Source organism: Phoenix dactylifera, chromosome 16 (genome assembly GCF_051530095.1).
Source record: "Phoenix dactylifera cultivar Ajwa chromosome 16, Ajwa_hap1_PhDact_Kaust_v1.1, whole genome shotgun sequence".
Taxonomy (NCBI): Eukaryota; Viridiplantae; Streptophyta; class Magnoliopsida; order Arecales; family Arecaceae; genus Phoenix; species Phoenix dactylifera.
The window spans coordinates 57,987-82,103 of record NC_143205.1 but is presented as its reverse complement, the minus strand read 5'-3'; the positions used below and the strand labels follow the sequence as shown (position 1 = coordinate 82,103).

General features: G+C 46.8%; 1 protein-coding gene across 1 annotated transcript; it reads left to right on the top strand.

Moving 5' to 3' along the window:
• The first annotated feature begins 10,451 nt into the window (after positions 1–10,451).
• On the top strand, positions 10,452–10,853 carry LOC148699692 (uncharacterized). Its single transcript, XM_088712856.2, has one exon. It carries the CDS (start codon positions 10,452–10,454, stop codon positions 10,851–10,853), a length of 402 nt encoding a protein of 133 aa, XP_088568982.2.
• Positions 10,854–24,117: the final 13,264 nt, after the last annotated feature.

Sequence of the window (24,117 nt, the reverse complement as noted above, 5' to 3'; positions counted from 1 at the left end):
CTTCCCACCCCGGGAGAATTGGTGCGGGCACCAGAATCCAGAAAAGACTCCAATCAATTAACTCAAGGTCACTGCGGCTTTGATCGAGTCCTGTAAATAAAATCAATAAGTCAGAAAGCAAGCCTCAATAAGTTAGAAAGCAAACCAAGTCAGGACATATTGCATGTTTCTACCACCACCTTTGCACACCCTTGGAGCACCACCTCGGCATCCACATCAACATCAGCTGGCCACCTCACCACCATTCCAACCAATGGAAGCACGCCAACCAGGATGAAGTCAAGCATAAGGAGCCGACCACATCATCTCATCAAAGAAACCAATGCAACATCATGCCACCTCATCAGAAGAACCAATCACTATGCAACATGCTATGTGACACCTATTGGGATGCCACCTCAACACCATATCAGCAATCATCTCAACCATACGCCACCTCAACACCACATTAGCAATCATTTCAACCAAGAGGATAATGCCAAATGGAAGAGTCAAAATCAAAAGAACCAATCACCATGCCACCTCATACAAGTTGACACGTCACCCAAATTCAAAGTCCAAGAGGTCGGCCACAATTTAAATGCAAGAAAATTTCAAATGGGAGCCAACAACTTTTCAAATCCTCCTCCTTAAAGCCGGCCAACTTTCTTTCCTTTTCTCTAGCAACCAAGCCTTCAAATGTGGAGCGCCATTCATTATGTGTTTAAATTTCAAATCATGAGGAAAGTCTATAAATACCTCCTCATAACATCTTGTAATTTCAGTTAATGAATGAATAAAAAGAGTTTTTTTCTTTCTTAGCAATTTTGCTTTGTCACCTTGAGAGAAGGTTGGGCGTGAGGCCCTTGTTCCAAGTTGGGCGTGAGGCCCTAAAACCACTACCACATCCACTGCTGCCCTACCTCCTCTCGCCTTCCTTTTCTTTTGTGATTTTCATTCCCCTCTCATGCCAAAGTTCTAATCCTTGTTTCTTTATAGGTCCTTAAAGTACTCTATGTCATTGGGTCAATTATCCTTCCACACCAATAGCAAAAGGGCCCTATTGCAACGGAAGATGAAACTTGGTCATCCAATCATCAACCTTCGAGAGTGAGATCAAGGATCCTCCTCCAGAAAGTTCAATGTTTGGTAAACCTCAACTCTAGGTTTGATTTATTGAAGGAAGTGTCCTAATCAAGTGGTTTCTCAACCACAACAGTCCATTCTTCTAAGTTCTAAATGAATTAGTACATGTGGGTAACTAGTCCTGAAATTACTATGCTCATGTTAATGTTTTCTTATCCCATATGTGACTGAATTTTCTGCTGCTATTAGGCTAGTTAATCAACATAACTTACTAACAATTCTTATGTTTAAATCCCTCACATTCATCCCGCATCAGCGAGCATGGGCCCACATGGGACCGGCTCGCTCTTGAGTGATGAAGACTTGGGCGCGGTTCGTACCCAATTCTTCATTCTCTCGGAGTTTGTTCTTGAGCTCTCGGATCTTGGTGGGCGAGTTACCAACCCTCTTGAAGGTTGGATCAGAGTGTACATAGAGATGTTCCGAGCAGGGCTGAGATTTTCTCTGCACGGGTTTGTGGGAGAGCTTCTATCGGTGTACCGTCTTGTGCCTCTACAGCTCGCTCTGAATTCGTGGGGAATAAAATTGGCTTCCTCACCCTTTGCCTTGCACATTGATTGTCCCCCTCAGCGAACGTTTTTAGGAGTTACTTTATATTAAAGGGCAACCCCGCAGACAAAGAGTGGTAGTACTTTTCCCTCCGAGAAGGCCGTAAGCTTTTCGGAGGTATTCCTACCTCTATCCATAGGTGGAAGGACAAGCTTTTCCTTACTTCCTCCGAGCGGTTGTGGGAGTTTAATCCGACCTGAAGCTTTTCACTGATCTCGGCAAATAACAGGCTCCCACAGTTGTCACAGTATGAGCAGGGCATTTTAGATAGTTTGCTCGGGCTGGATAAAACTCCACGGCTCTCCGACCTGCTCAGCGAGGAGGCTTTGGTAAATCCTGGCCTGAGCCCGGCTCGCCCCGAAGGTAGGAGTAACTTAGTTGCTCCTTTTTCCTCCCCATACTAGGTCCTAATAAGATCTTTTGTCATCAGATATTGTAGGGATGATCTTCAACGCCAAAACATTGATGGCGAAGTATAGGAAGAGGATGGCCACCTCGGAGGGAGCTCAGCTCGAAAGAAGGCCGAAGAAGACCAGGGTTAGCTCTGACTTCGAGATTGAGCGGAGTGGGCTTGGGGCGATTGAGGTTGTCGCCCTCAGACAAGCCGGATCTGATCAAACTCTTGTGGTGGCGGCCGAGGTGTGAATCAATTGTCTTTTTATTATTTTCTCTCAAAATCGTTACTATTTGAAGAAGAGAAATTTTAGGCTTGTTAGGAACATAATGACCCTTTATTTCCTCTTTGTTTGTCAAATAAAGACAAAAGTTCTTTAATGAAGTTCTTCAATCATGTAACTTTAAAAAAAATAAAAATAATAAAAAAATGCATGCGCCAGTAGAGGTCGTTCATGAAGAGAGACCATCAATATTCTCTTTCTTCCTCGTCAATCTTCTTCATTTATCCACTTCATCATCAAGCCATTTCTGCTACACTTGAGGTTTTCCTTCTTCACCTGAGTCTTTTTCTCCTCCTCTAAAACCCTTTCTTTTCCAAGATGGTTGCACTTAAGAGTTCATGATATCTAAGAAAAGATATGTATATAATTACTTATATTAGACAAAGCTAGAAACCTATGTACTGGTACTAATGAATACAATATTTTGAAAACTATATATCAATTTATTTAGAAGTGTGTATTAGCTTACTAGATGACTAATTTGTTGGGTGTGTATCACCTGACTATATAGTATATGCAGATAAAAAGTATGTTATATATACTGTATATCGATTTATCTAAAGGTATGTATTAGATCACTACTGGATGCATATCAAAAAATCTTATAGCATGTACAGAAAGTCGACAAGTGTCATAGCCGTATAGTATGTATTGGCGAACAAGATGTCCTAAAAATTGTGTAGCAATTTTCTTAGATATATGTATTGGGTTGTTAAATGACTAATTTGCTAAATATGTATCATCTGGCTATGCATTATGTACTACGCCATGCTTTAAAAAATATATATTAATTTATCTAGATATGTATGTTAGTTTGGTAGATGACTAATTTGCTTAGTGTGTATTATATAGCTATTGTGTTTTTTTTTTTAACCATGAGATTGATGGCTCTATTAAGAGGTAAAAAATATAGCAAAATAGAAAATCCGTCCCATTTTTTTTTTTGCCCATATTATCTCATGTTGGTAGTGATTGGTAGCTTTCAAGGATCCTGCATAAGAAATCAATATAGGCTGTAAACCACGCGTCCCGTCAAACTGTCAGCCAGAGGTCTTCTAACTTGCCATTGGTCGACGCCTCGGTTTTTGCTAGGATGCAAGGTTTACGTTTCCTCGACGCAAAGGTATGGTGCCGTTATAGCTCAACAAACCGACACATCACTCCGCTCTCGCACTAAAGCTTTTTCCTGAACCCTGAACTCTCAATAATTCAATAGGACAATTTGAGAGTTCAAGTTTCCGTTAATTGGGAGTTCAAAGTTTCACTCGAAATATACATTTTCCATGTCTCACTTGTTAGTTTTCTCCTCCAACAAACCAACCTCACAAAGTCACAAGTGGTGAAACCTATTTAATCTCTCATTTTTGGTCTTTCCTTCAGTTTTTCTCCCTCCCGTTTCAGAAACCGCTTTGGAATCGAAGAACTTAATTTGAAACAAGTTAGTTCTAGACTGATTTTCCAATAATCTACATAGTGGAGAGCTGGGTTCTCATTTTTATTTTTCTCTTCTATTTTCAGTAAAAGCAATCAAGAAAAGTAAAAAAAAAAAAAAAACTGAAAATTCTCCCTGAATTAAATGCTCCGAAACTTTGGAGTTCTGATTGATGCATACACAGAGGGAGAAACAGAGTAGAGGAAGTCAATCCTTTCCCTCTACAATCTCATGGCTCCAAACCATCTCTTCCTCCTATTTTTCCTCTCCCTAGCCATCCTCCCTTCGACATACAATGGGGCAATATCTACAAGTAAGGATGCTTTTACCACTTCTCAAGGCCGCCACCATCCCTACTTCAAGTTTGAAAGAGTAGATGCCTTCAACCTTCTTCCCAAAGGAGCCCCCATCCCTCCATCGGGCCCCTCAAAGCGGCACAATGGCGATGTGAAATCTGTGGGGGCTGGCTGGACCGTGGCGCCATGATTCGTGTTGCAGGAGCTTGTGGATCATCAGCATTTTTATCTTGTTGCAGGAAATTATTATATTCCCAAAGAAAATGCGACTATAATATGTAGATGTTATTTCCATATTCCAGGTGGATCCTTACTGGTGTCTTTTCTTTGTACTGATAGTTTTCTCTTTCTTCACTCAGCCAAGTTTTATATGTTTCGTGCTTCCATTGCATTTGGGACACAAAGCATTTGCTTGGCATGAGCAACTGCATGAAATACTACATTAGGAGTTGTAATCTTGTTTTAGCTCCCCAGTTTACTCCATTTAGCTTATAATCATTTGGATCTTTTTCTCTTTTATTTGGTCTGAGATAAAAAGCGTGGAGGGAGCTAAATAGCATGCAGTTTCTTGGCCAACCTTACGTAATCTTGACTATACATAGCATGGGAAAGGTTAGTCTGGAAAATTCAAGTGGGTTTTGGGTTGTACTTTTAGTAACCCGACCACCATTATAGTCGTCATATTTCTAATTATTGACGGGAGCAGTGCAGCGCCATTTAGATTGGATCGCCGAGAAAACGATCAGAGCTAACATGGTTGACAACCATTTCTCACAGGATTTCTCCCAAAAAGGAATAAAAAAAACATCTCTCACTGTATTGGGGTAGGTTCCCCTACTTTAATTGAAAAAAAAAAATTACATGCTCAAACTCAAACACCGCCAAGTAGCATTGGAGAATAGATACAAATAGATGCTTATAGCAAATAATCTGTTAACAATTAATGTAGGGACAGCATTAAGGGACTAGAATGTGATTTTTTTTTGTCCTGTTAAAATGCAGTGATTAAGTTGTGGAGCGGTCTATCTTATTATCAGTCTTAGGTTGTATATTAGGACGTCATTCGAGAGAGTGTTCATATATCAGAGGAGTATCCCTTGGGTAGTTCCTCTGGATAACAAGGGCTAGAAGAAGTAGGGTTCAAAAAAAGGCTTGTCTCTTGGGTTTTTTTATAAAAAATATTAATGTATTGTTCTATCATTAGTATAATTTTCTGTTTCTCTTTTATTCCTTTCGAACTTTTATTGCACAGTGGTGGTGTTTGATGTGATATATGAATCTCTTGGTGGCGCTTACAATTGTTGTTGCTATGTTTGCCTGATTTGAATGTAAGTATTTGCTTGCAGTGGTTTGTTTATTGTTACGAGTTCTTCCAATTTCATTTCTTATGTTGTGTTAGATCTTGACAGATTAATGATAGCTTGTGTTGAAGCATTCAGTTCCAGTTATCTCATCATGGTGCTAGAGTTATGAAGGATATTATAGTAATGTTTTAAGATTTATCATCCTCAAAAAGCATGGAGTGGATGCTATAAGTAGTTTCTGAAAGATATTAGTTGTTAAAGCTAGCTTATGCCTACAAGGTGTTTGTTGCTAGCATTGTAAGAACTATGGAGTCTGTTGGGGGAAAAATGGATTGCCCCGAAGCACGTGGATGCGTCGCCGGCAAGTGACGCCGGGCGCCAAGGCGCCCGACCTCGAGGCGCCCAACCTTAGCATTCCCGACTTCAGTAGGCCAAGCCGAGTTTATGAAGGCCGAGCCGACCTGAGAAGGCCGACCTTGTCGTCCACATACTGCAGCCACGTCCTGCAGTAGCCCCACCGTACCATGTTTTGCTCGCCAGCCATGCCACAACATATCAACTAGGGACCATGCCCTGCTACGACTGCCAACCATTAAATGCGCACGATCTCCACGGACCTCCAGCCTACTCAAAATCTCAGGCCTTCCACGGCAACTAGTTGACTCACTCAACTACATCTGGTCACCCATAATAACTCATCGACCCCAGTCTAGTCCTCCACGGTAATGCATTAATTCACACGATCATGCTCAATCATGACGGTAACTCATTTAATTCATCCGGTCACATCACAGGTAACCCTTTTTACCCCTCCTATAAAAAGGGAACCTCTTCCTCTTGAAGGAGGATTCTGATTTTTAGACTCCGATATACAACTCATCTCTCTTTCTCCACTAAAGCCCCACTCTTACTTAAGTATCGGAGGGCCAGCGCCGGAAGCCCCGGCCACCGGCTTCTTGCAGGATCCTCGGAGGACGCAGCCCGCCGACGTACGATCCGCACCGGAGCTCCTCCTTCTCGGCCAGTGGTCACCTCCGGGTCCAATTTCCAGCAACAGTTGGCGCTAGAGGAAGGGACCGAGTCGTGATCATGAAGCTAAGAAGCAAAGGAGCCTCCAACGCCTTCCGTCACCGTGCACCAAGTCTCGGACACTCAGTCCAGAACTCACCACTAAGGCCTCCGGCGGATCCAGTTTCTCAAGTCCAACCGGAGCAGCTCAACATCCTGGTGCAGCAAGTTCAAGCCTTGGCTGCCGCAGTCCAAGGCTTGCAATGCGTGGAGGCCCCTCTTATGCCGCCTCCACAGATTTAGGTTCAACCGGCCCTCCCTCCGGAGGAACCGGCTCTCCAAGGGCAAAATTCCCATGACTCCTCGAGGGTCAACAGCGCGGTTATCAGGACTCAACCCGGGCGTCTCCCTGGAGAGAACCACTAGGGAGACACCCAGACAGACGGCCACAGCCCTCAGAGACGAAATCAGCCCTAGGTGAACCAGCGCCGGAGCAGACCACCGTGGCAGTCCCCCAGGGCGGGGAACTCAACAGGAAGGTCGAGAAACTCGAGCGGCAGATCGAGGCGCTCCACAGCCAGAAGGCAAGGCGTGAGGGTGACTTTGAGTTCTCCACCAAGTCACCCTTCTTCCACCAGATTGAGGATGAACTGGTCCCACCATGGTTCAACATGCCTCAGGTAAAGCCCTACAACGGGACTACGGATCTTCTTGACCACCTGGAAAGCTACCGAGCTTTCATGACATTGCAAGGGTCCTTGGAAGCCGTGCTATGCAAGGCCTTCCCCGCAACACTCCGAGGGACAGCTCGGCTTTGGTTCTCCGGGTTGAAGCCGAGCACTGTGTCCTCCTTCGAACAGTTCGGCAGGCAGTTCGCCACCAACTTTGCCGCCAGCCAACGTCAGTGGCGTACGTCGGACTTCCTTCTCGACATTAAGCAAAAAGAGGGAGAGTTCCTTAAAGACTACATCGACCGCTTCACCGCCGCAACCTGGGAGGTTTGCGAGCTCGATCAGTCGATAGCTATGTTGGCCCAAGCTCGGAAGTATGCGAAGGCTGAGGAGGCTATCGCCTCCAGGCGAAGTGCGACCGAACAGGCCTCGAAGAAGCAGAAAAGGCACTGCGAGGAGTGCGGCCGTCCGAGAATTCGGTCCCCCCATCGAGAGAAAAATCTACCGCATCTGAGGAGTCCGCCTCGACAGCGGGCGCAGCCTCGACCGAGATCCCCGCCTCGACTGAGGTCTCCACCTCGGCAGCAGATCCCTCCGGAAAGGTACGAGAACTACACTCCACTCAACACACCCCGGGCGAAGATTCTTATGGAGATAGAAGGTCGAAACTATCTCTAACCCCCACCTCCGATGAAGGAATCAGAACTCTAGCGCCACTCCAGGAAATACTGTCGCTTTCACCGAGACCACGGCCATGACACAAATGAATATTTTCAACTCCGAGATGAGATCGAAGCACTCATTTGCCGTGGGGTCCTCAACCGGTTCGTGCAGAACCAGCGTGATGAAAGTAGGCCGGAAGAGAATGTTGCGCCCCCCGAAGGTCCAAATGACAACAGGCCTATCGCTGGCACCATCAACACCATAGGAAGAGGCCCGGCCGAAGGAAGCTCTGCTGGAGAATCGACCGGGAGAAAGATCCCTTCGAAGTGTTAAAGCACTTCTAAGGCCATCTCGTTCTCGGACGAGGACTTGAAAGGAGTTGAGACTTCTCACGATGATGCTGTGGTCATCTCCATGGTCATGAATAAGTTTAATGTAAAGCGTGTTTTAGTTAATAATGGAAGCTCAGCAAATATTTTGTATTATGATAACTTCCAAAAAATGGGAATGATAGATGGCTAGCTCCGGAGAATGAATGCTCCGCTGGTCGGATTCACCGGAGACTCGGTCCCGGTTGAGGACGAGATCCGCCTACTTGTCATGGTCGGGCTCGCCCCTTGAGAGAACACCGTGAGGATGGAGTTTCTTGTGGTCCGCCTGCCCTCGGTCTACAATGCCATTCTTGGACGACCTGGGCTCAACGCCCTCCAAGCAGTGGTCTCGACGTACCACCTGCTCGTGCGGTTTCCTATCGAACAAGGAGTAGGCGAAGCTCGTGGGGACCAGATGATAGCCAAGCAATGTTACATGGCGACCTCAAAGCAAAACAACCAGCCAAAGAACCGAGCCAAGCAGAACAACCAATTGAGGCGCCAGCCCAAGTGTCGGTCTAGGTCCTATCCATTGAAACCCCGAAAGTGCGAGACGAGCCTCAGAGAAAACAGGTAGAACCTGGTGAGCTCCTCATCCAAATCCCCTTAAGAAAAGACTCCCCAGAGCTAACCGTGCAGATTGGCTCCGGCCTAGGCTCGCACGAGAGAAATCATCTGATTGAGTTCCTTCAGTCCAACATGGACGTCTTCGCCTGGTCGCCCACGGACATGCCGGAAATAGATCCCGAGGTCATGCTTTACCGACTCCAGGTGAAACCAACCTGCAGGCCTGTAAGGTAGAAGAAACGAGGCTCTGCGCCGGAGCGACAGCGAGCGGCGGCCGAGGAGGTGGACAAACTCCTCGAGGGCAGCTTCATCCGAGAAGTCTTCTACCCCGACTAGCTCGTCAATGTAGTCCTCGTGAAGAAGGCTAACAAAAAATGGCGCATGTGCGTGGACTACACCGACCTGAACAAAGCCTGTCCAAAAGACAGCTTTTCCCTTTCCAATATCGACCAGCTCGTCGACTCCACCTCGGGACACCAGCTGCTGACCTTTATGGACGCCTTCTCGGGGTACAATCAAATCCGAATTGCGCCCGAGGACGAGGAGAAAACGGCCTTCATCACTGACAAGGGCCTCTACTGCTACAAAGTGAAGCCGTTCGGGCTGAAGAATGCCAGAGCGACATATCAGAGGCTGGTCAGCCAGGTCTTTAAAGATTAAATAGGTCCAAACATGGAGGTTTATGTAGACGACATGCTGGTGAAGAGCCGGACAGGGGAGCACCACATAGCTGATCTCAATGAAGCTTTCTCCACCCTTAGGAAGTACCGAGTGAAGCTCAACCCCGCCAAGTGCGCCTTCAGAGTTACCTCGGGCAAATTCCTCGGTTCCATAGTAATCCAATGCGGAATCGAAGCAAATCCTGAGAAGATTCGAGTACTGCAAGAAATGGTGCCGCCAAAGACAGTCAAGGAGGCACAACGACTTACCGGGCGAGTTGTGGCCCTGGAAAGGTTCGTCTCCAAGTTGGTCGAATGATGCCTCCAATTCTTCAAGATCCTCAAGCGGCTGAAGGATTTCCTGTGGTCTGAAGAATGTCAGCAAGCCTTTGAAGAGCTCAGACGCTATCTTGCCTCCCCTCCGCTCCTCATAAAGCCTCAGCAAGGTGAGCTCCTCTATCTATACCTGGCTGTCTTTCCAGTGGCGGTAAGCTCGATCCTGGTCCGAGAAGAAGACAAGTCTCAAAGACCAGTGTACTATACCAGCCGGATTCTGAGGAATGCCAAGACCCGATACTCCAAGCTGGAGAAAACAACTTATGCTCTAGTCATCTCGGCTCGACGGCTCCGACCCTACTTCTAGGCCCATATTGTGGCCATATTGACCGACCAGCCTATAAAGCAAGTTCTGCAGCGATGGGATCGCGCGGGGAGGATCGCAAAGTGGGCGGTCGAGCTTGGAGAATTCGACCTCGAATATCGCCCGAGGCCAGCAGTTAAGGCCCAAGTGCTCGCCGATTTCATTGTTGAATGTACTCTGCCTAATGATCCCGGGCCCGAGCTTACATCGACAAAGACCCCAGAGCGGCCATGGGTTTTACATGTAGACGGCTTCTTGACCTCGGTGGGTAGCGGAGTGGGCCTCATCCTCACCAGCCTAGACAGGGTAGTTGCAGAGCAGGCCCTACACTTCGAATTTTCCGCTTCAAACAATGAGGCGGAGTATGAGGCGCTTATTGCCGCGCTGAAGCTGGCAAAAGAGCTGAAGGTCGGGAGCTTGAAGGCCTTCAGCGACTCTCAATTAGTCGTGAGCTAGATTTTGGAGGACTTCGAAGCAAGAGAGTCATCAATGCAGAAGTATCTCCAAAAGGTCCAAGACCTCATTCCCACGCTGGGCTCCTTCGACATCCAGCACATCCCCAGGGCGGAGAATGCAAGAGCAGACCAACTGTCAAAACTGGCAACCTTCTGCATGAGCGAGCTCCTGAAGACCACAGTGCTCGAGTATCTTCAGGCACCTAGCATCGAAGAGCCTGAACCAGCTCTCTGCATCGAGTTTGAGCCGAGCTGGATGGATGTGTTCGTTACCTACCTGCAGAGCGAAGTCCTCCCCAATGACGAGCTCGAAGCCCGTCGGATTAGGCGTCAGGCTTCTCGATACCTCCTATACGAAGGCAAGCTCTACCGCATGTCATTCACCTCTCCTCTTCTCAGATGTCTTCGCCCCTCAGAGGTGGATTATGCAATGTGAGAGGTTTACGAAGGAATCTGCGGGAACCATCTAGGAGGTCGGGCCTTGGCCCATAAAATTCTGCGCCAGGAATATTACTGGCCCACACTCCAAAAAGACGCATTGGATTTTCTCCAAAAGTGCGATCGGTGTCAGCGGAATGCTAACATTCAGCGCCGACCTTCGGTTCCACTGACCTCGATCAGCGCCCCTTGGTCATTTGCCCAATGGGGGATCGACATCTTGGAACCATTTCCTCTAGCCTCAGGATAGAGAAAGTTTCTCATCGTCTCCATCGACTACTTCACCAAGTGGGTCGAAGCTGAGCCGGTGGCCCGTATTTCTGAGCCGAAGATGCGAGACTTTGTCTGAAAATCAATAATTTGTAAATTTGGACTTTTCCGCATCCTCATATCCGACAACGGCCGCCACTTCGATAAGGCCCACTTTAGAAAATTCTGCTCTGATCTCGGCATCAACCACCGCTTCATCTCGGTCGCCCATCCACGGACGAATGGAGAAACCGAGGTGACGAACCGCACCATCCTTCAAGAACTCAAAGCTAGACTCGACCGAGCTAAAGCGCAATGGGTCGAGGATCTCTACAATGTCCTCTAGGCCTACAAGACTACATTTTGACTTTCCACCGGTGAGACCCCGTTTAATCTAGCCTACGGAACGGAAGCCGTCATCTCCTTGGAAAAAGAACTTCCGTCGCTGAGGGTGGAGAATTACAATGAAGCCTCCAACTCATCTTAGTCAGAAACAACCTGGACCTCGTGGAGGAGATAAGGAAGGCTGTCCGAGTCCGCATGGCAAGATACCAACGGAAAGTGGTGCAGTACTATAACTTCGGGTGGAAGTCAAACTCTTCAAGGTGGGGGATCTCGTTCTGAGGAAGGCCGAAGCTTCTCAACCTACTGAACAAGGGAAGCTTGCCTCGAACTAGGAGGGGTCGTACAGAGTTGCTCGAGTCCAGCAGCCCGGAGCATACAAGTTGGAGTCCCTTGAACGGACTCCCATTCCCTGAAGCTGGAACTCCGAAAATCTCTGGATATATTACTAGTAGAGCCCCCAGGGGTCTCCAATGTTCGAGAACATAATTAACACTTCTCCACATGTTAATTTACTTATGGCTCTTCTCCAATTATTCAATACTTCTCCTAACGATAATCTATTTGCGAACTTCAGGATGCCCGGCCAAGTCCGGATGCCAGAGCAAGTTCGGATGCCCCAACTGACCTCAGGATGCTTCGTCTCGACCATTCCGAGTCCAATCTCCATCTCCGACAAGCCCCTGGCCAAGTTCGGGATGCCCCGCTGAGTCTAGCGCGAGCCTCTGGCTCTCTCGGCCTCGGGAAGCATCGCAGAGTCGACCGCGAGCCCCCGGCTCCCTCGACCTCGCGCATGATCCTCCGATCATGTTCGGGATGCCCCGCTGCATCTACCGCGAGCCCCCGACTCCCTTGGCCTCGGGAAGCATTGCAGAGTCGACCGCGAGCCCCTAACTCCCTCGACCTCGCGCATGATCCCCCGACCAAGTTCGGGATGCCCCGCTACGTCGACCGCGAGCCCTTGGCTCCCTCGGTCTCGGAAAGTATCGTAGAGTCGACTGCCAGCCTCCGGCTCCCTCGACCTCGTGCATGATCCCCCGACCAAGTTCAGGATGCCCCGCTGCGTCGACCGCGAGCCCCTGGCTCCCTCAGCCTTGGGAAGCATCACAGAGTCGACCGCAAGCCTCTGGCTCCCTCGACCTCGCGCATGATTCTCCGACCAAGTTCGGGATGCCCTGCTATATCGACCGTGAGCCCCCGGCTCCCTCGGCCTTGAGAAGCATCATAGAGTCGACCGCTAGCCCCCAGCTCCCTCGACCTCATGCATGATCCTCCGACCAAGTTCAGGATGCCCCGCTGCATCGACTGCGAGCCTCCGGCTCCCTCGACCTCGAAAAGCATCGTAGAGTTGACCGCGAGCCCCCGGCTCCCTCTACCTCGCGCATGATCCTCCGACCAAGTTTAGGATGTCCCGCTGCGTCGATCACGAGCCTCCGGCTCCTTCGGCCTCGAAAAGCATCGCAGAGTCGACCGCGAGCCCCCGGCTCCCTTGACCTCGTGCATGATCCTCCGACCAAATTTGGGATGCCCCGTTGCGTCGACCGCAAGCCCCCGGCTCCCTCGGCCTCTGGAGGCATCGCAGAGTCGACCGCGAGCCCATGGCTCCCTTGACCTCGCGCATGATCCTCCGACCAAGTTCGAGATGCCCCACTGCGTCGACCGCGATCCCCCGGCTCGCTCAGCCTCGGAAAGTATCGCAGAGTTGACCGCGAGGCTCCGGCTCCCTCGATCTCATGCATGATCCTCCGACCAAGTTCGGGATGCCCCGCTGCGTCGACCGCGAGCCCCCGGCTTCCTTGGCCTCGAGAAGCATCGCAGAGTCGACCGCGAGCCCCTTGCTCCCTCGACCTCGCGTATGATCTTCCGACCAAGTTCGGGATGCCCCGCTGAGTCAACCGCGAGCCTTCGGCTCCCTCGTCCTCGGGAAGCATCGCAGAGTCGATCGCGAGCCTCCGGCTCCCTCGACCTCGTGCATGATCCTTCGACCAAGTTCGGGATGCCCCGCTGCGTCGACCGCTAGCCTTCGGCTCCCTCGGCCTTGGGAAGCATCGCAGAGTCGACCGTGAGCCCTCGGCTTCCTCAACCTCGCGCATGATCCCCCGACCAAGTTCGGGATGCCCTGCTGTGTCGACCGCGAGCAAGTCTCCCTCGACCTCAGGATGTCCCGCTATGTCGACCGTGGGCCCAAGCCTCCTCGACCTCGGAAAGCACTGTCGGGCACTGCTGAGTCTACCGCGAGCCAAGTCTCCCTCGACCTCGAAAAACATTGCGAAGCCCCCGCTGAAACGATGGCGAGCCAAGTCTCCTTCGATCTCGGGGCGACATCTCTGCGATCTTTTGACGATATTCAGCGCCCCCCGACAACACGCCTCGAGCTGAGTGGAGGCACCTTGCCGAGCCGACCACAGGTCGCTGAAGTCAACCTCGGAACAGAGTTGCTTAGCTCGGCTCGGGCATCCCATCCCAAGACACTTAGATCCAACTGCACGAGAGGTACACCCTACTCGGCATGAATATCTCTCTATGTTTACTTGGTTATATTGCAGAACAATCAACGGACAAGGCCCGCCTCCCATATGTATCTCCGATAAAGCCCCGACCAGGCTCGGGATCCCCCGACCAAGGTCGGGATGCTTTGCTGAATCGACCACGAGCGGAGTCTCAATCAACCTCGGGAGGTGTCGCAGAGTCAACCGCGAGCCCAAGCTCCCTCGACCACGATCTTCCGACCAAGTCCGGAATGTCCCGACCATGCTCGGAATGCTCCGTGTCGCCAATCTCCAGCTTAATCTCCACCGATTTCAAATTTCTCCAAAGGCCCGATCTAGTTCGAGACGACCCGCAACAACGACCTCGAGCTCTGCCTGATAATGTCCCGGCTGGGCTCGGGGATGCCAAGTCACTGGCCGCGAACTCAAGTTTCGCCTGAGGGTGCCTCGACCAAGTTCGAGGTCAAAGAGCATGAAAGCTCCGACAGCAGCTCTGCCTCGGCCTACGCTGCCATTGAGCCCGAGCTCAAAGTTTTAATAAGGTTCTCCTGGAAGCCGAGCCCAAGGACTTGGCAAAATTTTTCCGAAAGATAAGCCTAAAGACTTAGCGGGACTTCTTCAGAGCCCGAGATCAAAGACATGGCGAGTTCTTCTAAAGTCTAGGCCTAGAGCCTTAGCATGGTGATAAGTGCTAAATAATGCATGAATTAATATCTTACTCATAGCACTTATCATTATTTTTACACATATATTATATTTAAACATAAGAAAATTCATTCCCCTTCATCATTGCATTTTAATTAGAAATAATTCAAGTTTGATTATTTTTATTGATCGAATCTAATATATGCAGGTCAAGTCAAATTCATTTATTTTTGAATCCAAATCGCACGTACCTTGCAAATTAGATCATCTCAGATTTCGATTCAGTCATTTATCCCAACCCCCCTGCATTCAGGACATACATCTAGAATCAAATATGGACTGAATCCCATGCATCCTCATCCCATCGGAATTAATTCCATCGCCCATGGATTAAGCCCATCCTTATTCACAAATCACAAGCTCCCAGCCGATTATACAACTCATCTCTTGTCTCTTCTTCGGAACAGAATCCCAGCATCTTCAAAACAGAAACCATCTTCCTAGCCACGTTCTTCCCTTCCGCATCCAAAGCTTCCACATCGTTCCATCCTTATCCTATCTCCCAACCAACTCCAAGCTTGATCCCGTTGTGATCTTCTCTTCTCCCGTTCGGATCAAGCAACCAACATTCCCCTGTTTCACATCCCGTTTGTAATCATGCTCTTCTCGATTGCATCCCATGATTCTCTCCTTCCTAGATTTCCTCCAAATCTAGCAACACCCTCCCAGCCGTTCCAAGCTCCCGAGTTCATCCTTATCCACGGATTCATCCCAGCGTCTGTGAGTTCCTCCCAGCATCCTCCTCTTCCAGCTTGATTCCAGCTCCCCTGTTACGCGTAGCATCCCGTCTTCATCACATTCCGAACTCCCAGATTTCTTCCCAACAGATCAATCCTTCATCTCTTACTAAAAATCTCTTCTTCCCAGCGTCATCGTCAACTTCTCATCCAAACCAACTTAAATTCTTATCCCAAACAAGTTTATCTTCTCAGATCACATCTCCCAGCTCTCATCTTGTTCCAAGTTCATCCTTATCTCACGCACACCTCCCAGATCTCCAGCCAACGGCAGCACTACCAACCTCCCAACTCCACACTCCGAGTTCATTTCCTTATCCTCATCTTCCTCTCTCCCCTGTTCCACGTCCGCAGCTTCATCCTCCCGAGCTTCACGGCACATTCCCCTGTTTCGGATAAGTCCCCTCATTCACAGCAAATCCTTCATCGGCCATGGATAAGTGTAGCTCCTACCAGCCTCCGAGATTCTCCCCAGCGTTCGGATCAAAGCCCCAACAGCTTCCGGATCATTTCACAGCCATTCCCAAACCTCATCAACTTCTCTTCATCCGCATCTCCCCTGTTTCGGAACATGAGCAATATCCCCTCTCAGCCGTAAACACCAACCAACCTCATCAACTTTCTTCCTAGATCTTGCTGCTCATTCCAGTTGTGATCCTTATCCACGAACCCAGCGTCATCCAAATGCTTCCCTTATTTTATGAACTCAACAATGAAGATCCATACAAACATCTAGATGAGTTTCTTGAGATCTGCACTACTGTCAAAATTCAGAATTTCACTGATGATGCTCTGAAACTTAGGTTGTTCCCTTTCTCCCTTAAGGATAGAGCTAAGCAGTGGCTCCATTCATTAGAAGCTAATTCCATTCTTTCATGGGCCCAAATGCAACATGAATTTCTAAAAAAATATTTTCCCATAGGAAGAACGAATCAATTTAGACATGCTATCATGAGCTTCTCCCAATCTGACGGAGAAGAATTTCATGAAACCTGAAAAAAATTTAGAGACTTACTCCGAAAATGCCCGCATCATCAAATACCCAAATGGCAACTAGTGCAATGCTTTTATAACGGGGTCTGAACGAAACCGTCAGATGGTTGATGCTTCATGTGGGGGAACTTTCATGCTTAAAAGTGAGCATGAGGCATGGCAGATGTTTGAAAATCTTAATAAAAATTCTCTCCACCATGCCTCCTCCGCTCGTCAAGCACCCCCGAGTTCTCAAAGAAAAGGGACCATATATGAAGTTAGCCAGTCCATAGGTCTATCCGACAAAGTAGATGCACTGTCTCCCAAATTGGACCAGCTAATGTCTAGAGAACAGCTTCCAAACTTTCCCCAAGCACAAGTTTGTGCTCTTTGTTCTAGCCCGTCTCACCCTATTCATGAATGCCCTTCGGCAGCTCAATTTCCTGAATTTGTGCAAGAACAAGTTAATGCTGCCCAAGCTCAGTCCCGACCGGGTAATGACCTGTATTCTAACACTTATAACCCGGGGTGGTGCAACCATCCAAATTTCTCTTGGAAGCAGCAGACTTCCAATACTTCCCAGCCTTATTCCCAAAACTTTCAACCATTCCAAAATATTCATCCCTACCGTCCTTCGACTCAATTTCAACACACTCCTCCTCCACCCTATAGAAACACAGCCTTTGAGGAGAAAGTGTTGACCTCCCTTCAAGGTTTGGAAACCATTACACAATTAGTGCACTCTCACACGCAATCCATCGCCAAGCTAGAATCCCAAATGGGGCAACTAGCTAATGCACTGAACAAGCGAGAGGAAGGAAAGCTTCCAAACCAACCACTAAGTAATCCTAGGGGGCAATACATGGCTCAAGAAAATCAACTAAATACAATTCATCATGAACAAGCCAATGCTTTGACTACCCTAAGGAGTGGACGTATAGTAGACAATAAGATTGGGGAGGATAACAATAAGAAAGGTGAAAAAGAGGATAGAAATATGTCAAATGAAAATTTAAAACCTTCTTTGTCTTCTTCAGCTAGTCCACTATCTGCCACAACTCACATTCCAAAAGTTCTATTTTCTGAAGCTCTTAATTCACCCTCTCCCTTTAGCAAAAAGGAAACTTCACTAGAGGAGATGATGGAGGTTTTCAAACAAGTCAAAATCAACCTCCCGCTTCTTGATGCTATTAGACAAGTTTCCTCCTATGCCAAATTTCTCAAAGACCTTTATACCCAAAAGCGAAAATCTAGGACACATATGCCTAAAAAAGTCTTCGTAACTGAGCAAGTGAGTTCTATTCTCCAACACAACACCCCTTCGAAATTCAAAGATCCTGGTGCTCCCACCATCTTCTGCGTCTTAGAAAATAATTTCATTGATCGAGCACTCTTAGATCTAGAGGCAAGTGTCAACCTTTTATCCTACTCAGTTTATGAGAAACTTGGGTTAGGTGAGTTAAACCAACCTCGGTATTCCTTCAATTGGCTGATCGATCTGTAAAAACACCACGTGGGATAATTGAAGATATTCTTGTCAAGGTAGACAAATTCTATTTTTCAGTAGATTTTATCGTCCTTGATATGGAACATGAGCCTAATCCTAAGAAACAAATCCCCGTGATCCTTGGGCGGCCCTTTTTAGCTACAGCCAATGCGAGTATAAATTGCAGAACTGGGGTGATGAATATATCCTTTGGGAATATGAAGGTTAAGTTAAATATATTTCGTGCCTCTGATCAACCCGCAAAGGAAGTTGAGTGCTTCCTAATAGATAAAATGGACGATCTTGTAGAAGAAAACCTTTCCTATATTTTGACAGATGACCCTCTGAAAACATGCTTGGCCCATTTTAACTCTGCTATAGACAAGGCCATAGAAGTAGTCCACTCCTTGCCCGACAATCAATCTTCCACAAATTTTCTTCCTTGGAGAACTCGGCATGAACCCGGTATGATTTGATAAGGATGCGCTGCGTCTGGCTGAAGACGTTAAACTTAGCGCTTGTTGGGAGGCAACCCAATTCTCGTAGGTTATTTTTTTGCATATTTTCTTATCGTATTTTTTTTATTATTATTTTCTTAACAGGATCCCTCATATTACTGATTTAACTATGGTAAAATGCTTCTATCCTCCATCTGCATCATATTTTCGTCCAAACTAAAATATTTAAAAAAATAAAAAAATAATAATAATATAATATGAAAAAAAAATAATAAAAACATTGAGGACAATGTCTGATCTAGGTTGGGGGTATAGGATTCGAATTTTTGAAGAATTTTTTTGCATTTTTGAATAAGTTTTTCGAATTTTTGATTAAAAAAATCTAATTTCTATGCTTTAGTGCTGAAATGATAAACACACAAAGTATATAAAATCTAAAAAGCCCAATGACTAGTAAGGAGTAAGTCAATTTGAGTTTTGTTTATTAAAAATTCTTTTAGCGAGTTGTAAGATAATTTTTAATTTGAAATTTCACAACACACATGGCCTGCACTTCTAAGGGTTAGGTTCAACATTATGTTATTAAGTCTGGTAGCAACCTTGAGTCCTGATGAATCATACCTATCTAATTCACTATTTTATCTCAAAAAAAAAAATAATAAATTTAGTCAGGTACATCGAAAAGGGTTACCTATTGTCAAAGGTCAGCAGGCTTGTATGAGGAACCCGAGCATAGATCCGTAGGGGAGTCTTGATGCCCAACACCTTATGCCATCTGGTGGGGGAGTGTTGACTAAATGCTCGCTATACGGAGGAATCATTACAAGAGTAAAAGTGCATAATTATTTATAAATACAAAAAAAAGAAAAAAATAGAAAATAATATTGACCTTGAAAAAGACGATAGTGTGAAAGCCGTCGTTGTAAAAATTCGAGTAAACTGAAATATTACAGATAAAGCCCATGAAGTATTAAAGTAAACATCCACAACTCTCGAAATCCTGCAAGATAGGATGATTTTGAATCAGTGATTAGGTCTTATCTGACCAATTCTTGGAAACTACTAGCTTTAGCAGTATTTTGGGGATCTAAAGCCTTAGCTTGTGTACGGTCCAGATATCACCAAACACCCAAGTATAAATAAATCTTACAACTCCCTAACGGAAACTTAATGATTTCAACTTAAGTTGCATACTGACCTAGGATTTGGGCTGACTTAGTAGTTAAAAATTTGTGTGCTTTTGAAGTTATTGGCACTTATGCATTTGAAATTAGATTTTGTGAAATAGTAAAATAAACTCTTTGGGTAGAGACAACAGTTTGTGGGTATCTGAGCCAGAAACCCTTACGAGACAAAACTCGTCCACTAGGACCACCTAGGGGTTTAAAGCCTTATTGCATATGGTAAATGCAATCGCGATTCCTGCGAAAGTGAGTAAGTTTTTATTCTGCTCGAGGACTAGCAAAATGTAGGTTTGGGGGTGTGATAAGTGCTAAATAATGCATGAATTAATATCTTACTCGATGCGGGATTTGCACCCCGTCACCAGCACAGCCCGCACACCAGCCGAGCAGGGAAAGCGACCGCGTCCTCACCGAGGTATTGTCCGCTTTGGGGATCGGGGATCGTGACCGCTCCCGGGGGTCCGCGCTCTGACGGCGCCCCGGGTGGAACCACCCATTCCACCCCTCACGGGTTTGCCCTTCAAAAGGCGCCTCGGTGAGAAGAGGTTATTGAGCCCCCCATTTAAGGCCAGACCTTTCCGCTGATTAGCCGATGTGGGACTAAATTCGGGAAACCCCCCGTAACACAGCCCCCCCAGCGGGAAGGTCCTGTGCCCGGGTCGGCTTCTTGCTGGATAGGCGGAGGGCCAGGCCCTCCTTCTAGCGCCATCTGAAGCGGAATTTGCACCCCGTCACCAGCACAGCCCGCACACCGTCGAGCAGGGAAAGCGACCGCGTCCTCACCGAGGTATTGTCCGCTTTGGAGATCGGGGATCGTGACCGCTCCTGAGGGTCCGCGCTCTGACGGCGCCCCGGGTGGAACCACCCATTCCACCCCTCACGAGTTTGCCCTTCAAAAGGCGCCTCGGTGAGAAGAGGTTATTGAGCCCCCCATTTAAGGCACAGACCTTTCCGCTGATTAGCCGATGTGGGACTAAATTCGGGGAACCCCCCGTAACACAGCCCCCCTAACGGGAAGGTCCTGTGCCCGGGTTGGCTCCTTGCTGGATAGGCGGAGGGCCAGGCCCTCTTTCTAGCGCCATCTGATGCGGGATTTGCACCCGGTCACCAGCACAGCCCGCACACCAGCCGAGCAGGGAAAGCGACCGCGTCCTCACCGAGGTATTGTCCGCTTTGGGGATCGGGCATCGTGACCGCTCCCGGGGGTCCGCGCTCTGACGGCGCCCCGGGTGGAACCACCCATTCCACCCCTCACGGGTTTGCCCTTCAAAAGGTGCCTCGGTGAGAAGAGGTTATTGAGCCCCCCATTTAAGGCACAGACCTTTCCGCGGATTAGCCGATGTGGGACTAAATTCGGAGAACCCCCCGTAACATTACTCATAGCACTTATCATTATTTTTACGCATATATTAAATTTAAACATAAAAAAATTCATTCACCTTCATCATTGCATTTTAATTAGAAATAATTCAAGTTTGATTATTTTTATTGATCGAATCTAATGTATGCAGGTCAAGTCAAATTTATTTATTTCTGAACCCAAATCGCACGCACCCTGCAAATTAGATCCTCTCAGATTTCGATTCAGTCATTTATCCCAACCCCCCTGCATTCAGAACATACATCTAGAATCAAATATGGACTGAATCCCATGCATCCTCATCCCATCGGAATTAATTCCATCGCCCATGGATTAAGCCCATCCTTATTCACAAGCTCCCAGCTGATTATACAACTCATCCCTTGTCTCTTCTTCGGAACAGAATCCCAGCATCTTCAAAACAGAAACCATCTTCCCAGCCATGTTCTTCCCTTCCGCATCCAAAGCTTCCACATCGTTCCATCCTTATCCTATCTCCCAACGAACTCCAAGCTTGATCCCATTGTGATCTTCTCTTCTCCCGTTCGGATCAAGCAACCAATATTCCCCTGTTTCACATCCCGTTTGTAATCATGCTCTTCTCGATTGCATCCCTTGATTCTCTCCTTCCTAGATTTCCTCCAAATCTAGCAACACCCTCCCAGCCGTTCCAAGCTCCCGAGTTCATCCTTATCCACGGATTCATCCCAGCGTCCGTGAGTTCCTCCCAGCATCCTCCTCTTCCAGCTTGATTCCAGCTCCCCTGTTACGCGTAGCATCCCATCTTCATCACATTCCGAACTCCCAGATTTCTTCCCAACAGATCAATCCTTGATCTCTTACTAAAAATCTCTTCTTCCCAACGTCATCGTCAACTTCTCATCCAAACTAGCTTAAATTCTTATCCCAAACAAGTTTATCTTCTCAGATCACATCTCCCAGCTCTCATCTTGTTCCAAGTTCATCCTTATCTCACGCCCACCTCCCAGATCTCCAACCAATGGCAGCACAACCAACCTCCCAACTCCACACTCCGAGTTCATTTCCTTATCCTCATCTTCCTCTCTCCCCCTGTTCCACGTCCGCAGCTTCATCCTCCCGAGCTTCACGGCACATTCCCCTGCTTCGGATAAGTCCCCTCATTCACAGCAAATCCTTCATCGGCCATGGATAAGTGTAGCTCCTACCAGCCTCCGAGTTTCTCCCCAGCGTTCGGATCAAAGCCCCAACAGCTTCCGGATCATTTCACAGCCGTTCCCAAACCTCATCAACTTCTCTTCATTCGCATCTCCCCTGTTTCGGAACATGAGCAATATCCCCTCTCAGCCGTAAACACCAACCTCATCAACTTTCTTCCTAGATCTTGCTGCTCATTCCAATTGTGATCCTTATCCACGAACCCAGCATCATCATCCTCTCTCACATCCATTTCCTCCCAAACAATCTCCTTCTGGATTTTCCCAACCGAGTTCATCCTATCTTATGGATCAGCCATTAGCCATCAACCGTACGCGTCTTCCCCGCGTTCACTTCCCCTGCTTCAGCCACAAAGGAATAGAGATCTACTCCCAGATCCCATGAACAAAAACCAAGCCAGCTCTATCCTTTCGCGCGATCAGATCCCAGCATATCTTTTTCCCAACATCCGGATTAGATGTAGCTCCCATCATCTGCAGAAGAGATTAAGCCTTTACAGCCTTATCCCGCTTCTTTTCATCTTAATCCTTCATTCGGAACAGAGGAAAGAGGGGGAGATTGCAGCTACAAAAGGAGGAAGCTTCACCGGAAGAAAGTAAGCTGGGAGAGGCCGACTTCGCAAAGAAACAGAGGAGGGAGAGAAGTTTGGGTCTTTTTGGGAATGCCTTCTCAAAAGAAAAAAATAATGAATTGCTAGAGAAGGAAGGAGAGACCCAGGGAAGAAAAGAAGAAATGGGAGCCCGCTACTGTGCTACTGCTGCTGTCGCCCACAACTCCATGGAAGGCTGATCTCTTCTCCAGGGCCGGATGTAGCCCTAACAAAGGGCTAAGGGTTTTATATTTTAATTTTATATTCTTGGAGTTGTATGAACTTATTATTTTAATGAATATTTTTTTTTTATTTTATATTTAATTTCTATAATTTTAAATATGAAGTTTATACAACTGTTCTTCATGATCATTGAAGTAAAAATAAGATAGTTCATGCTTAAGGAAGATGCGTTGTGCTGCCACCTTAGATTAGGGTAGACATTTCATGCTAACTAAAGATGGATTATGCCTAAATTACTTTTGTAAAATTTTATTCGAATGCTTATTAGGCTTGTAGCCAATTTGCATAATGATCCAAGAATGAAATACATAACAAATAACCCTTGTTCCGATGTTAGTAGTGAACTCCTTGCCCTAAGTTCCCTCAAACTGATAACATTTTAATTACATTTTTTATTAAATTCCTTAGTTTAATTTTCTTCACAAACTCTTCCTTTTAAATATTTTTATTTTTAAGAAAAACAACTGTACTCCAATCCCTGTGGATCGATACCCGTAATCACTATCCTACCAGATACGTGCTATTGCGTGGTCTTTAAAGTTGACAATCAATTTTTGGCGCCGTTGCCGGAGATTGCTAGCATAGTTGTTTTTCTTTTCATAATTTTTTTTCAATAATAATAATAATAATAATAATATATATCTAAAATAAAATAAAAATATTTTTTATTTTTGTTACTTACCTTATCTCCTTTCTCTCTTTTACTAATTTTTGATTTTTCTTTTGGTATTATTTGATCAGGAATCGAAGAGAAAATTTGGGACGATCAAAAAGGAAACTGCTGGAAAAGGAATGCTGTAGAGGTTTGCTTTAAAATAAAAATTTTGCTGGAAAAATTTCCTTTGGTAACCTCTAAACCTTTCTTATTTAAATCAATTTCCAACTAGCCTGAAATTTTGTGGTGATTGTTTGATTTTAATTTCAGCAAAAGTGTGAATGCATGCTTGATACACATACAGCAATTAATCTGCACATAGTAAGGGCAATCACCCCAACAAGATAAGAACTGAATTTCATCACCAGATTCTTGTCCAAATTAGGTGAACCAATTCGCACATAGCTATCACTTTAATTAAAATTAATTAGACATTGGCTCCTAGGGACATTCGAGCTCAATAGGACGAAGATCACCGAAAGTTGCACCAATTTCGCTCTATGGCTCAGTTGATGTCTAGGCAAGCTTTGTCCCAAGGGAGACAGTTCATCTGTTCGAGGTAAGTGGTTTTTAAGTGGGACCTTTGTAACGCATCG